General features: G+C 52.2%; 1 protein-coding gene across 1 annotated transcript in view; it reads right to left on the minus strand.

The window, feature by feature from the left end:
• The window catches only part of KNTC1 (kinetochore associated 1), a 926,084-nt gene that overhangs the window by 146,153 nt on the left and 763,046 nt on the right, over positions 1 to 16,885 (minus strand). The window contains exons 56-57 of the mRNA XM_086942947.1: positions 12,554 to 12,649; positions 8,569 to 8,625 (exon numbers count right to left, since the gene is read on the minus strand). Of these exons, the coding sequence (XP_086799073.1) occupies positions 8,569 to 8,625; positions 12,554 to 12,649 (153 nt within the window). The remainder of the gene's footprint in view (positions 1 to 8,568; positions 8,626 to 12,553; positions 12,650 to 16,885) is intronic.

Genomic DNA, 16,885 nt, shown 5'->3' on the forward strand with positions numbered 1-16,885 from the left:
TGTGCACCATGCCACAAATCTGTTCCACCGACAGGCGTATACCGACTTAGTGGAGGGACGCCTGGCTGCCAGAATTACATCACAGACTTCAGGAGGCAAGTCAAATGGCCTCAACTGCCGCCGCTCAATCTCCAAGCATGGAGGTGGAGACTGGACAGGTTCGGGTGGAGGACCGTCCCCTGCTGCTGCGACAGAAGGTCCTCCTGAAGAGGCAGGCGGATCGGGGGACCGACTGACATGCTGAGTAGCTCGGGATACCAGTACCTTCGAGCCCAGTCCGGAGCCACAAGGATAACTTGGGCCCGGTCGCGCCTGATCTTCTTCAGCACTCTGGGCAGAAGTGGTATAGGCGGAAAGGCGTATAACAGACCGCAACTCCACTCGCGCCGAAAGGCGTCGCCGTGCGAGTGCCGTCTTGGAAACTCCAACGCGCAGAACTGATGACATTGCGCGTTCTCTTCTGTGGCGAATGGATCAAACCAAGGCTCTCCCCATTGCAGAAAGATGCCTCGCGCCACATCCGAGTTCAGACGCCATTCGTGATCCATCGAGCACCGACGGCTGAGTTCGTCCGCCCTGGCTTTCAGGGAACCTGCCAGGTGTTGAACCGTCAGAGTCACGCCCTGACGTTCCAGCCATTGCCAGAGGCGCAGAGCCTCCTGGCAAAGGGTCCACGACCCCACTCCGCCCTGTTTGTTGCAGTACCACATGGCGGTGGTGTTGTCGGTGAACACCTGCACTACACTCCCGTTGACAAAGGGGAGGAATGCCTTCAGTGCCAGACGAATCGCCCGCAGCTCCAACAGGTTGATATGGAGCCGGGACTCCGCCGGAGACCAGATGCCTCTGATCTCTGCCTCTCCCAAGTGGCCCCCCCAGCCCTGGAGGGACGCGTCCGTCACGACAACGTGCTCCAGTTGGGGAAGGGAGAGGGATCTGCCTCTGACCCAATCGCGGTCCGTAAGCCACCACTGCAGTTGTCTCGCAGTGCCCTCCGAGATCAAGACGTGGTCGGACAAGTTGCCCTGATGCTGGGCCCACTGAAACTTCAGGCCCCACTGCAGAGCCCGCAACCGCCACCGGGCGTGATGCACCAGAAGGATGCAGGAAGCCATCAGTCCCAGCAGCCGCAGCGTCAACCTGACCGAAACCCGGGATAGCGGCTGAAAGATGGGAATCAAAGCCTGAATATCCCGGACCCGCCGTTCCGGAGGATAAACCCGAAACTGCGCCGAGTCCAGAACCGCTCCGATGAAAAGGAGCTTTTGAGAGGGACACAGGTGTGATTTCGGCACATTGATGGAGAACCCCAGGTCGTGCAAGAGGTCTGCCGTCATCTGAAGGTGGTGGACGACTGTTTGGGGCGAGCCCGCCTTCAACAACCAGTTGTCTAGGTAGGGGAAGACTGAAACCCCCAACCTGCGCAGATGGGCTGCGACCACCGCCATCACCTTTGTGAACACCCGTGGGGCGCTGGTAAGGCCGAAAGGGAGCACGATAAACTGAAAGTGCTCCTGGCCTACCGTGAACCGCAGGTAACGCCGGTGGGCCGGCAGGACGGGGATGTGAAAATAGGCATCCTGCAAGTCCAACGCTACCATCCAGTCTTGTGGGTCTAGAGCAGCCAAGACCTGAGCTAACGTCAACATCTTGAACTTCTCCTTCCGGAGGAAGCCGTTGACGTTCCTTAGATCCAAGATAGGACGTAGGCCCCCCTTGTCCTTCTTGGGTACCAGAAAGTAGTGGGAATAACAACCACGCCCTACTTCTGGCCCAGGAACGCGCTCGATGGCCCCCTTGGCCAAGAGGGCCGTAACTTCCTCCTGCAGAAGTGTCAAGTGGTCCCCCGACACACGGTGGTTCTGCGGTGGCATGGCTGGAGGAGTGGTCTCGAAGGGGAGGGAGTAGCCCCTTCGGACGATTTGCAGCACCCACCTGTCCGAAGTGATCGTGCACCAGTGAGCGTGGTGATGGCGAACCCTGCCACCCACTGGCGTCACATGGGGCCGAAAGCACGGACTAGGAGGATTTTGAGGCAGATGCTGCGGGGGGAGGTGTGGTCTGACCCCGCCGTTGTCCCCGACCGCCGCCACGGCGGTTTCCACGGCCGCCACCGCGTTGAAAGGATTGTTGCGGCGCGTGGCTGGCAGCACGTGTGGGGGCGCCCCTTCCTTGGCCACAAAAGGGACGAAACGAACCCGTTTGCTGACGCTGGGTCGAGAGACCCAAGGACTTGGCCGTGACCCTGGAGTCCTTGAAGCGTTCCAGCGCGTGGTCCGCCTTGTCACCAAACAGGTGACAGCCATCGAACGGCATGTCCATCAATGTATTCTGGACATCAGCCGAAAAGTTGGCGGATCTCAGCCAGGCGTGGCGACGAATCGCCACCGTCGTTGACATAGCCCTGCCCAGCGAGTCGGTCGTATCAAGACCACACCGTATCGAATATTTCGCTGCATCTCGGCCCTCAGCCACAGCCTGACCGAGTTTTGCCCGCACCTCCATGGGGCATTCTGGCAGCAGCTCCGCGACCGTGTCCCACACAGAGTGGGTGTAGCGGCCCAAGAGGCAAGCGGTGTTGCAAGACCGCAGGCCCAAACTAATGGACGAGAAGACCTTCTTGCCAAACTGGTCATACCTCTTGGATTCCCGGTCGGGCGGGGCCGACGGGAATGCGGACTGGGAGGTCGAGGCCTGGATCACCAGACTCTCAGGAGTGGGGTGGGTAGACAGGAACTTGGGGTCGTCCGGACAAGGACGGTGGCGCCTGGCCACGTTCCGATCAACAGGTGCACCTGAAGCGGGCCTGGACCACGTGCCCAACAGAACGTCTGACAAGGCTTCATTAAACGGCAGCAGTGGCTCCTGTGGGCATGACTGCGGTTTGAAGACCTCAGTGAGGATGTTAGGCCTCACGGCCGCGACGGGGAGCTCAAGGTGTAAGGCCTTAGCAGCCCTCATCAGCACCACTGAATATGCAGCTCCCTCCACCGATGCCACGGTTGGAGGAGAGATCAAACCAGGGTTAGGAGAGTCGTCCAGACCACTGGCATCCCCCAAGTCACCTGTCCAGTCCGGGTCATACTGGCACTCGCGTGACAGAGGGTCCTCGGACCCCTCCCAACCTTCACCGAACTCTTCATCCTCTCCGTATTCGGAGTCAACGATGTAGACCGGCTCCTCGGGGTTCATGGGCCCCATCGGCGCCGGGACCGGCGTCGAGCGACGCCGGTCCGGCTCCGCGTCCGGCGTCGGGGAAGGCAGGGGAACGGCGCCGCCCGGAGCCGGCGTCGGAGCCCCGCTGCCGGCCGGAGCCGGCACCGGAGAACCGGCGCCACGCGGGGGCGGCGTCGGGGGTAACCCCGATGGTAACGGCGCCGGAGAGGCTGGAAGACCAGCCGGCGCCGATCCCGAAGGCCCTTGCGGCGCCGGGGCCGGAGCACCCGACGGCGCCGAGGCAGGGACACCCGAACCGCCAGGGCCCCCAGACGGTAGCACTGGGCCCGAAGGCGCCGTAGGCCCCGTCGGAGAAGCGAGCGCCCTCATGGCCATGAGGAACTCCTCGACCTCCTCAGGCGTCGCGCCATGCCCAGGGACCGGAGGGTATGAGGCAGGCCGCGCCGGCGACTCTCGCGGAGCCGCGGGGTTGGGGTCACCCGAGCCCCTGGCCGCATCGCGCGAGCGTCGGGGGGAGTCGGGGGTACGATGACGACGCCCCGACTTCTTGTGCTTCTTACCTGATGAGCCTGACGAGTGGTGTCGACTTCCGGAACGCTCGGCGCGGCTCCGCGACCGCTCCCTCGAGCGCTCTCTCGACCTCCGGCCGGACCGGGACCGCTCCCGGTCCCGACGTGGGGCCGACACCCGGAGCTCCAGTAGCTTGCGGGACCGCTCCCGCCTAGCCTTGTTGGTGAGGGCCCGGCAGTCGACGCAGGAGTCCACGTCGTGGTCGGGGCCCAGACACCGGAGACAGAGGCGGTGATGGTCTGTGACCGACATCGTGCGCTCACAGTCATCACAGTGCTTGAACCCAGGCATCCTATCAGGCACAAGGAGAGAAATAACTATCGAAAAACTTGGTCAAAAGACCGGAGTACTGCTCTTCAGATCTGCGTCCACTGGCGCGGAAAAAAGAAGAACTGACGTCAGCGCGCGGAGGCGGCGTCTATATACTCCAGCGACGTCATCACGGCGCACGACGCCGACGACGGACGCGGAGCCGCAGGGGACGCCTGCAGACGACGCCTACCGACGCGCAGGGGTACTGCTACGCAAAAGTTTCCGGATCCAGAGGCAGTTGTATAGTATGGAATGAGCAACTTAATGAACGATCTGTCCTAAATATATCATGAACCATGGTTTGTTGTTAGGAAACAACCTAGCTGTTGATGATTTTGATATAATTCTTGTCAAAACACACCTGGAATTCCATGAGGAGATGATAGAGGTTAGATCTCTCTAAACCCATGAGAGGTGTTATTCGGATAGCGGTAAGGGGTCCCTAGTGATTAATTTGACATTCAGCGTAATTGGCCCCAAGGTATGGCGCCATTGAGGCCTGTTATACTTGTTCCTAAACGGAACACCCATCGCTGCTCCTTTTCAAAGAGTTATTTAACAACAAGGGGTGGTGATGGACAGAGTTTCTGAATTAAGCAGAATACTCTCACCCAGTCAAGAGATCAGGGCTAGATCCAACACCGTTTTTTAGCTCACTGCACCATCCCAGCTCAGAACCTGGCTATATGCAAATTAGTCTGTTCCTGTCCCAGTGCATGATGGGAACAGGGCAAACCAAACTACCAAGCCAATTCTTACACTGGGAAGGAAACAAGCTACCGGGGACCGGCTTCTGGCATTTCAGCCGTCGTCGGCCCGGCTTGCTTGAATCCTGATGGTGCAATGAGCAAGGGACTCACATCTGAGTATACCCTTCCACGCTTAGGGTGGACAAAATATTTAACAACAAGGGGTGGTGATGGACAGAGTTTCTGAATTAAGCAGAATACTCTCACCCAGTCAAGAGATCAGGGCTAGATCCAACACCGTTTTTTAGCTCACTGCACCATCCCAGCACAGAACCTGGCTATATGCAAATTAGTCTGTTCCTGTCCCAGTGCATGATGGGAACAGGGCAAACCAAACTACCAAGCCAATTCTTACACTGGGAAGGAAACAAAACCCCCTTTTCTGAATCGTTTTTGGCCACTATAGGTGTGGCAGGGTATACTCAGACATGAGCCCCTTTCTCACTGCACCATCAGGATTCAAGCAAGCCGGGCCGAAGACGGCTGAAATGCCAGAAACCGGTCCCCGGTAGCTTGTCTCCTTTCTGGTGAAGAATTGGCTTGGTAGTTTAGTCTGCCCTGTTCCCATGATGCACTGGGCCAGGGACAGACTGATTTGCATATAGCCAGGTTCTGAGCTGGGATCTTCTTTGGCGTGGGTATTGTGGTCTTGGATGTCTATACCCTCCTCTCTGATATCTATTCTGCTGGTAACCACTTGAGTTAGATCCTGAGGAACTAGGGATATGCCCTCTCAGCTGTGAACCGATTCATATCACCTGCAGGACTGAAAAAGAGACTAGAAGAACTGAACCAACAAATGTCTGATTTCGAGATAACTCTGAAACAGAGTAAGTTTAACAAACTTAAGAAAGACAAAGATCGGTTCACAGCTGAGAGGGCATATCTCTATACTAAAGCTGACTATGTAGCTAAAAACAAAATAAGTGAACAGACAGTGTGGGCTCAGACGGCAGTTCCTCAGAATCTAACTCAAGTGGTTACCAGCAGAATAGATATCAGAGAGGAGGGTATAGACATCCAAGACCACAATACCCACGACAAAGGGGATGGAGAGGTTATCAACCCCCAGGGTCATCCGCAATATCAGTACGGTCCACTACCGATGGGCCCAATGTATGGTAAGCAGCCAAAAAGTACACTTGTCAAAAAAGGGGGCTGAACCAGCAGCCAATTCAAGAGGTGGGCCAACCAAAGGACCCCGAGGGCACAGAAAACCACACACAAAGTGTAACAGTCACTCCAACACCAGATTCCAGGAGCAAGTGGGTTAACACCTCCCACCAAAACCCGGAGGATCAACAAACCAACCTACTGAGGAGGAGGAGGACGGAGCCCTGCAAGAAGACGCTGAATGGCGGAGTCTGCATGAGTATTAAACAGAAGAACCCCATCAAAAGACGCTCTCTAATATTTTCAGGGAAAACAGCATCACGTAGCCGAGCATGGCGAGGGAGAGCCACAGAAGTGGCCATAGCACGGCCGAGAGCATCAGCAACATCCAAGGCCACACGAAGAATATACGCGGTCAACTCCCTACCATCCAACTCATGGCCCCGCAGATCAGCACGGGCACCCTCATGGGAGACATGAGATAGAAGGGACTCCACAGAGTTCCACAGGCTGGAAGTAGTCCTGGTCAACACACAGAAAGTGTTAAGCGCTCGTAAGGCAGCGCTGGAAGAGGCGAAGACATTACGCCCCCATGAATCTAACCACCGGGCCTCCCGGGACGGAGGAAACAACACCACAGGCAAGCACGGAAAGGCGTTCCGCAGAAGAGAGCCTTAAGTAGAAGGGTGGAAGGTAAGGCAGATTGGGTCATGCGGAGCAGGACAGTGGTGACGCAGGAGTGCCTGAGGCACCGGATCGCTCGTGGCAGGGCACCCCCAAGACCCCATAAGAGAATTATGGGGTGACACTTCAAAAAGAAGGCACAACTCCCGTCCACCAGAGCCCTGGTGGAGAACTTCCAAAAGGTTGTCCGTAGGAAATGGGGTGACAGGTTCACCCATCCGCAGAATACCAGCAGCTGTGGAAATAGCCCGAACAAAGGCAACACTGGCCTCAGTAGGGCGCTGCGGAGGAGAAAGTTATTCCTCCGTGGGCGACGGCTGCAGACTGAGCTGTCCATTCCCAAGTCCAGGGGGAAGCAGCCAGCCCCGGAATAGTGGGGGATCCACAGACGAATGGGAAACCTGAGGGGCCTCAGGGGAAGGCAGAGAGGCCGGTGGAAAAGCCAGCTGCGAGCCACGGAAAGAAGGGTTCGAGGATTTAGGCAGTGAGGACGGCGAGGAGCCCTCCCTGGAAGATGCCGGTGAAAAGGCAACAATACGGTGCCCTGTCTCCGGGGAGGAAGACACAAACAGATGACAGACCTCTAGAGAGGACGAAATCTCAGGAGACTAATCAAAAACCTGACGCTGGCGCGGCTCCGTGATGTCCCCCACCGGCGCCTGACAAACGTCGATCGGTGCCGGAGTGGGCATTTGCGGCACCCGGTCGGCTCCTGCCACCACGTGCTCCCCTGGAGATTGGGGCGGGGTCGACGCAGCCGCCTACTCAGAGGACCGAGGGGGACTCGGGGGCCAGCCCGGAGTCCCGGCGATGCCACAGGGAGCCCTGTAAGGATTTGCGGCGAGGCAGGGACGCCAGGCGCCAAAGAGGGGAGCCCCGAAGGACCACACCTCGACGACACCACCCCGAGGGACGATGTGGCAGACGATACCGGAGGCTCCTTGCTTCCGAGGTAGGGGACGGACGCTGGGATGACAAGCGAGCAGACATCATACAGTGCTCCCACCGTGATTTAGGCTTAAGATGCTGACCGGCGTCGCAATCCGTCGAGTAGTGATGCTCACCCAGACACCACATGCAAATCCGGTGAGGGTGCACAAGAGGTACACGTCTTGAAGCCCGAAGGCATTCGCACACTGTTCCACTAACACCAAAGCGTGAAAAAGAAGGGAAGGCCTGAAAACAGGTCACGACACAATACGGATCTGTGTTGCACGTGGAAAAGAGAAAAAACTGACGTAGGCGCGCCGGGGTGGGACTTATGTATCCTCACTGATGTCACAAGCGCGGACGACGTCAGGGCGGAGTCACATGGTGCCGTCCCCCTGCGTGCATGCATGCTGTGGCAGAAAAGTTTTCCGGATTCAGTCTCACGGCTGGGGATAATTATATGTTAAGGAATCTGCGGCTCATAGTCTCTATCAGATCGAGATGTTGATTCTTTTCTCAACATACAGATTTGACTTTCTTGGTCTCAGATTGTGTTTGGGAACAGCAACTGAACTGAAGCACTGTTGGCCTGAACTTTGAATTGTATTATCTGGGCCACTGAAAGCACATACAGTCCTTGAAGAGCTGATATGGTCAATTCTTTAAATTGAAACAAAGTCTGGTTATGAATGAATGGGTCAGATAAGGGAACTCTATTGCCAATTGGGGAGTTGGTATAGGTCTTGGTTTGAAGGCATTCCCCTTGTTCAACAAGGAATATAACAGCACTTGCACCCAAGAATGAAGTGGAATGGAAGCAAGATTTCTCTGCACCTTCTAGAGAAAGTCACTGTAAAGGAGTGATGAAGGGACAATGCCTGCCTTTCTTCGCCTTTGTTAAAGTGCATCTGAATATATGTGAAACGTATTATTCAGCACTTTCACTTCAGCATTTTTCAAAAGCAAAATAAACTCACATCTTCAGTGATTGGCCAGTGGTAATTTGCCATACCAGCTAGTATGAGTAACATACCTTCCACAGGGAATGCACACCAGTGATTGCCACTAACACCTTCCTCAGGTATTGAATCTGAAAAAGAAAGTTAATTTGGAAAGGGTTAATCCAAAGGTTCATACCAACCCACCACACAAAACTTGATCCTATTAACACTGGCCCATGATCTTAATGTTTCAAAGATCCATTACCCCAAAATAATCACCAAATCCACAACATATCAAGCAAATATATCAAGTCACAATGTAGGTTCACAAGGCAGTGATTCCACGTTCTAGGATTCTACTACTCAAGGAGACTGGTGTGTTTTTTCCTAATCCAAAACATTTTAAAGAGTCACGTAAAACCATACAACAAAACTTCAAAGGTATGCCTGTCAATGCTACTTTGAGACACAAGTCCAGAGGTTGTCAAAACACTGAAACTGCCTATAGGTAATGGAAGAAGGTCACAATGACTTCAGTAAACATCATTTATTCACCGCCTCTTCTCTCCTTCCAGTCCCATCCTAGGGTGCTGTCATTGCCTACCCGCTGCCCAACATGTTATACCACTTCCTCTGCCTCCACCCAGCAGTCTGTTTCCCTGCCCTTCACCGCCCACACGTCGGGGTGAAATCCGGTGGTGCCGTCGGTCATACTAGGCTGACCGACATCGGTTGGGATCCAAGCATGGATCCAGCATCGAGACCGGCGTCATCGACGACGTCGAGGCCAGAGCCGACGACATTGAAGAACGAGGATCCCCCAGTCGGACCCGCTGGACCCGAAGGCGTGCCAATGGGTCAAAGACGTGGCCATGGCTGACAAGAACTCCTGCAGCTGGGCCGGAGTCGCAGATGGATCCGGAAAGGGCGGGTAGGCCATCGGCAACTGTGTAGGCTCTGCAGGAGCTGTGGGTGCAACGCCACCCGCACCCCCAGCCGTATTGCACGACAGGCTAGGGGGAAGGCGAAGAGTGACGTATCTTCTTCGACTTATTGTGCTTCACCTTACCTGACTCAGAGTGCAAAGACTTTGTCGAACGATGGTGATGGCGGCTCCGCAAGGCCTCCAGCAACTTTTCGGGACCGCTCCCGCAAGATTTTCGGAGCCAGGGCCTGGCATTCGGGACACAACTGAGTCGTGGTCATGCCCCAGACAGTAGTGACACTCACGGTGCGTGTCCGTCACCGATATGGTGAGGGGACAGGCTGCGCAAGATTTAAACCCGGGCATCCCTACACACCAAGAGTCAAAGACTGGGGGTACCGCTCTCTCCGGATCTGCGCTTGCTGAGCGAGTCCAAGTAGTTCCAGCGACATCATCTCGGTGACTACGATGCCAACGACGTACGCGGAGCCATGCGATGACGCCTACCAACATGCAGGGGTACTGCTGACGAAAGCTTTTTGGATCCAGTCTGACGCCTGGGGGTTATTCTAAGGTAAGGAATCTATCACTAACGTGCTTCTTTCAGATAAGACTCGCTTTCCTTACTCGATTTACCTTCCCCTTTATCTCTTTTTAGGCTTGTCCCCCCCCCCCCCCTATCCACCCCCCCCCCCGATTTATCGGTCTGTTTCTTTACTACCACGCCCCTTTCTTTTTCTACATAGCCGGACATCTTTCTCAGGGAGGACTTTCTCTGAACACACAAGCTTACTCTTCAACGTAGTCATACTGGCACCTGTGTCTCACAGCCTCCACTCTTTGCCCATTGATGGTGACCAGCTGCCTGGACTTGGAAATATGAGCAGGAAGATGGGCATTTGGCACCATCTCTTTATCCCCCAGGAACACTAGGGTTGCATCTATCGGTTCCCTAAAGATAACTGGGACTAAATCCTCCCCAAGCATTACACTCTCCAACCCCATGTATGCCCACCTGGGTATGAGCTGTGGTCAAGCAGCAACCACAGTCCTAGTCAGGTTAAGAGGCAGGCAGCAAACCCTAAATTAACCTGTGCTCACCCTCTGGTAGCTTAGCACAGAGCAGCCAGGCTTAACTTAGAGGCAATGTGTAAAGTATTTGTGCAACATCTCAAACAGTGAAAACACCACACAAAAAGATCCCATACCTAATTAGAAATACTGATTTGACCAAAATGACAAAAATCCAGTTAGTAGAACCACAGATATTAGTTTTTAAAGTTCATAAGAAAAACAGCATCAAAAAGCACAAAGCTCTACAGGGGATATCTAGTCGCACGGGACAGGGACAAAGTCACAATTTCAGGCCAACCGCGATGGAGAGCGGGCCGGCTACAGGGACCCAGTTAGGCCCGCTGAACAGAGTACCTTAAATCCTAGTTGTGGAGCATTGTGATGACCCATGTCGAAGATGCGTTGCGCAGCAGAGCTGATTCGTGAGTTCCGAGATGCAGCAAGGCTGCGATACAAGCTCCTGTTGCGTCAATTTTGAGGATCCTGTCTGCAGGGCTTGCGATACGAAGTTCTGTGTCGGGGATGCGATGTGCAGCTCAGGTGATGCATCGGTTCCGATGAATGGTGAAGCTGTGATGCAGAGTTCCAGCCCTACCTTAGGGTTGACTTGTATGTATAAAAAGGAAGGTTGAGGCCTGGCAAATGGTTTATTTTGCCAGGTTGAAATGGCAGTGTGAACTGCATACACAGGCTCTGCAATGGCAGTTGGGTATGAACAATATTGCCATGTTCATGGGAACAGCACAAGCACTTTAGCACTGGTTAGCAGTGGTAAAGTGGGCAGAGTTGTAATACCAGCTAAAATGAGGCTAGACAAAATGGAGGAGGGAGGCAAAAAGTTGGGGGAGGGGAGACCACGCTAAGGTTGTCAGGTCTAAGAAAGGCCATAGCACGTAAGGCGCACTCACTAGTCGTGCTTTAAAAATGTTCCGGACCCTTTCCTTACATATTGAAAAGTATGTGTGTAGACCACTGTTTTTCAAGGTCTGATTTAACCTTAGACAGACACTAAATCCTTTTGCCACATGCTGTTGCCACATTACCTCAGGCGGCACCATGTGCTCTCCCTAGTGAGATTGGAAATATGTTCTACAGCTCTCTCCCAGAGCTAACATCACTGTTTGGCATCAGTGAGTAGAGGTATCAAGGATACGAATGGACCCGTCCATCATAATGTTTTAGAGTGATGGCAAGAAGGGGTAAGAAGGGAGAGTGTCTTTTTTTTAAATCCACTTCTATCATCTCTATGTGCTCCTAATGTTTGTTTGGGGGCCATGCTGGGTAATGAACTGGCATCATGTTCCAAATCTAGTAGCCTAATTGTTAGTATGTAAACACCTCTGAGCTACACTTGAATGAGTATGTGAGGAAAACATAGGATATTCAGTACAGTAGTCGCAGAGAATACTAAGAAATTGTTATTGTTTTTCATTGGAGTAGGTGCAATTGAAGCAATGTTCAGTTCAATCAATGCGTTATGAACAACAAGCATAGGCCAGCCAACATTTGTTTAGCCTCGTTTGACGCACAAGCCTGGGGCTTTCTCAAGGATATGCAAAGTAATTGTTACATTAGTATAATAAATAGAGAGGACCGAGTAGGGTGAATAAACAAAAGAAGAATGTAAATACAATTAGTTAGTAACATCAAAAGTATGAGTTTGCAGATGCGACAACTGCATGTGGGCACTGTAAGCTTGTGCAAAATTGTGAAAAAACTCCCAGTGTGGCAAACTCCAAACGTGATTTGTGGGGGAATTATTGCATCATGATAGTGTTAGTACCTGTGAGGAAAAGAGTGCTGTGTGATAAGCAGCTGCTAGAGTTATCATGACATTTTGTATATGGTCATGCAAGATCTGTGAGGGTCATTAGTGTAGTTGCCATCCAAGTAGTAGGTAGTTATCCTTTTAAAGTAATTGGGAAGAGGGATTATATGTAGGGTGGAAGGCCATGTGTTTTGTTGTGGAGCAATAATGAACATAGAACAGCCCCATTACTTATACATTTAACTTTAATTAATAAGTCTAACACAACACAGAAAAGGTAGGGACGATAACATGACATGCAATATCTCACCATATTGAAACCAAGCAGCTTCTGCAGCAAACCACTCCAGAGCTGAGGGTCATAAACACGGTATTCCAAGCTTAGTTCAGTTACCAGTCTCACCGCCTAAAAAAACCAAAACACAACAACTAGCAAGGTTTAAACAAAATGCTTCCGTTCTTTATTTTAGAAGTCTAAAAATTAGCCATTCATAAAGACACTTGCCCTCCAAGTAAACCAGAATATATATTTAGGCAGCTATAGGTAATTGAGTCATTTTACCAACAAGTTGATAAAAATTATTTAATACCATATGCAAGAATGCAGAAGAAATGTGATAGGCAACAGAAAAACTTTATTAAAATAGCCTATGATTCATCTAGAGCAATTGTGGAGAAGACTAGACTAATACAGATGTACGAGTTACTTACCTTCAGTAACTATGCATCTGGTAGAGACAATTCTAGCCACAGATTCCTTAACGTAGAATTATCGCCAGGAGAGAGACTGGATCCGGAAAATGTTGCCACAGCATCCCTGCGTGCTGGGGGGACGGCATCACTCGACTCCGCCCAGGCGTCGTCCACGTACGTGATGTCAGCCAGGTCACATAAGTCCCACCCCGGCATGGCTACGTCAGTTTTCTTCTGAGAACTTTTCCGCGCCACAAACCGGAGCCATCAGACAAAACTGTGGGAGTATGGGAACAGTGTGCGAAAAAAGCAGAAAAATGGACAACACCATAAAGAGCAGTGCCAGACACTGCAGTACCCAAAGGCAGGGAAAAGAATATAGAACAGAGCACAGCCCTGAGCAGCAACCCTGCCAGTACGGAGAAAAGGACCATATGTAAAAATGTCATGACAACATGTAGCAGGGCTACAACCCCAACCAATAACAATGAAGGGGAACCAGTCCAAGACAAACAAGGAATAACAACCCACCAAGACAGCCCCAGCACAGGATGCAACGACCCCCCTAAGGAACAAGGGGCAGAGACACAGTCAAAAGACCCCAACCTAAGGATAGCAGAGGGACCAGAACCATTAGTAGTAAAGGGGGCTGGGCCAGAGAAAGGTAGGCCTCAGCCAGGAGCAACCAGAGCAGAAGGGCACAGAACTACTCATAAACCCATCCTCCAAGTGCCAAACGAGGAGGACAGGAACAAGAAACAGGATGAATCATCCTGTCAGTAGAGCGAAGAAGGCACTCACAGAGGACATAGCCACCCACCAGGAGGCAAGTGCAGAAGACAAAACCAAGGGTCCTCGCAGAACGGGGAGGAAGGGCAGGCCGGGAAGGAATCTGCGTCTAGAATCGTCTCTACCAGATACATCGTTACCGAAGGTAAGTAACTTGTACATCTGATAGAGACTACTAGCCGCAGATTCCTTAACGTAGAATAGATACCCTAGTCATACCGACGGGAAAGGTTGGCCTGCGAGAGGACCCCACAGCCTGGACATAACAGAGTCCAATGGACAGGGTGAAGAGCCCTGTCCCCCCAGGCAAGGGGAACACCTACAATCAGAAGACCACCGACCCCAAGGGGAATGCTGGAAGAATAAAAGAAATGGTATGCCCATTCACACTCCGCAAAGGAAACCAGGGTCGGGCAAGAGGAGGTCGAAGCATCCCGCGCCCATACAAGGCAACAGAACCTCCACCCAAGAAAGAGAAGGACCGAGGAAGAAGCCCAACCTCGAGACCCCAAGGAGACAAGGTAGAATGAAAACAAGCTCTTCCACCGGGAACACACCCCGTGAAGAGGCAGCTGAGCCTACCACAGCCATAGGTCCATACACCAAACAGAACTCTGCCAACAGCAATAAAGCAGACGGAAGCAGAAAAAGGAGAACTGGGCAGACTGCACCCGAAAGAGGGAGGAACACAAATCCATCACAGCCCTCAGGGAGTAGAGGCAGAACCGAGCGCAGGGCCCAATGAAAGAAGTGGACAAGGCAAGAATGGCCTACGCACCATAGAGCTCAGAAGGCACAATGGAGCAGAAAAACAATACGCTGGCACCGGCAGCATAGCTAGAGGCAAAGAACCCAAAGGACAATTGAGAGGAAGTGAGTTCCTGTTGAAGTACCCCCCACTTTTTGCCTGATACCTGATGCACTTTTCCTAGGTGTGCCCTGGGTCCCTGCCCATCAGGTACTCAGGGCCTGTGTTTCTTCCCTAAAAACTGTACTAAAGCCTAAACCCAATTGGGATCTCTGGCCACATATCAGCCCCTAGTAAATGGTACCCTAGGTACCCAGGGCATTGTGACCAGAGAAGACCCCTAAGCACTGCAGCACTTATTGTGCCACCCTTAGGGGCCCTGTACCTTGGTCCCTGCCCTTGCCCTACCTGTAACACCCTTAAATTTAGTATTTAGGGGCTCCCTGAACCTTACTTCCTCAGATCCAGATACCGAAACAAGAAAGAAGAACAAGAAACAAGAAGACCGGTCATGCAGCCGCTAAGAAGAGGAAGACACCAACTGATTTGGCCCCAGCCCTACCGGCCTGTCGACACTCGAACCTGCTCCTGCTAAACCCCGGCGTCTCCAGTGGTCAGCAACCTCAAAAACCCCGGAGGACCTGACTGCCTTGTGACTCTGACTACCTGGGCCTCCCACGAGCAGTGGTACTGCTCAAAGCAAGTAACAAGCCCTGGCATCAGCCCGGAACCGCGAACCCTGCACACGCTGCACCCGCCAAGCCTGGCCTGTGCTGGAGTGAACCAAGACCCTGAGGACATCCAGTGCCCAAGGACCCTCCTCGGCGACCCGACGACGCCTGCAGCCTCAGGCCAAAGGACCCCTCTGACCACGACCAGCAGGGGGTAAGATTTGCCGACCTCTAAAGACACCCCTGCACCCGGCGCCCCACAGCCCCCTGTGCCCAACTCCTGGGTGCCTACCTATCCTCCAAGATCCCAACTTACCCCTCGAAGTGTTGGTCGCTCCTGAAGATACACCATCCCTGAGCCTACAGCCTTTGTTCCCTTTTCAAGATCCTAATTGGATAACATTGAGCGCTCGACGGCTCAAAAGCACCCTGCACCTAGCCGCCGGAGTGCCCCTGGCAGTGCAACCCTATTCTACTTCCCCATTTGCCCTGAGCAAGTGACCAGGAGCCCAGATCCCACAGCCGCGTGGGCTGCTCGCCAGCAGCCACCAACCGAAGGCCCCCTGCCTCTCATTGGATAACATTGGGCGTAACTACCTCTGCACCCGGCCACCCCTGTGCCGCTGAGGGTGTACTAACTGTACTTACCTGACCCTGGGGGACCCCTGAGTCTAAGCCCAGAACCTTAACTTCACCAGCGGGGTACTCACCTGAAAACCGATGACTCACTTTCCTGCCATTGGATAACATTGACTGGTTTGACTTGAAAAATCTTCTAAGTGTGAAGTTTTGGAACTTTAAAATATTCATCTAAAATCAGCCGAATAACGAATTTCGAAGTACTCACCTGTAATCAGGAGAGAAGCCAGTACTGTACCTTGTAGCCCAGTTCTGAACCACAAAAGTAATCACAACCCTGTCTGCTAGTAATCTACATTTCTGCCATAGGAAACCATTGACTGTTTTTCTAATAAATTTCTTCTGTCTACTTTTGAAAACTTGAAATATTCTTTAAAAATCATACGAAATACTGAAACGCAATTACCTACTTGTTTTAAGTTAAGACCCCAGTGCTGGCCACAGGAGACCAGTGCTGGATTACAAAAGAAACGCGATCGTACTTTACCTGCAACCTGAATTTTCTCCCATTGAATAACATTGTCAGATTTACATTGAATACCATTGTCAGATTTACATTGAAAAGTTTCTAAGTGTGAACTTTTAAAACAGCTTTATATTTATGAAAATTCACTACAGTAACTAAAACGTTTTTGCTAATCTGGTTTCAGCTTAGATCCCAGGACTGAATCTAGGATCTGGTCCTGGGACTACTACAGTAATCTGTTTAGTAATCAATTGTACTTACATATGGAAAACACATTGAGCTCAAGGCTATAGTGTATTTTAGGATTGTGTTGCTTACTGTCAATACTGTATTATTTGTGTGCACAAACTTTATTGCTCCTTTGCAAAGTAATTACATGAGAGTACTCATAACGAGAAAAGTATATTTTTATAACTCTTGGTTCTAAAAATAAAACAACTATATCTGTGGATATAAAAACAATTGGCCTGGAGTTCAGTCCTTGAGTGTGAGAAACCTTTTGCTGACTGAGTGTTCAAAACAAATGCTTTACACTGTCCTCTGGTACTGCCTTACTGCTCGACCAAGCTACCACTTTGGAACGTAAGGTCTGTTCTGACTTTTACCTCTGTTATACCTCTAGGGTTGGTGGACTCT

Source organism: Lissotriton vulgaris, chromosome 11 (genome assembly GCF_964263255.1).
Source record: "Lissotriton vulgaris chromosome 11, aLisVul1.2, whole genome shotgun sequence".
NCBI lineage: Eukaryota > Metazoa > Chordata > Amphibia > Caudata > Salamandridae > Lissotriton > Lissotriton vulgaris.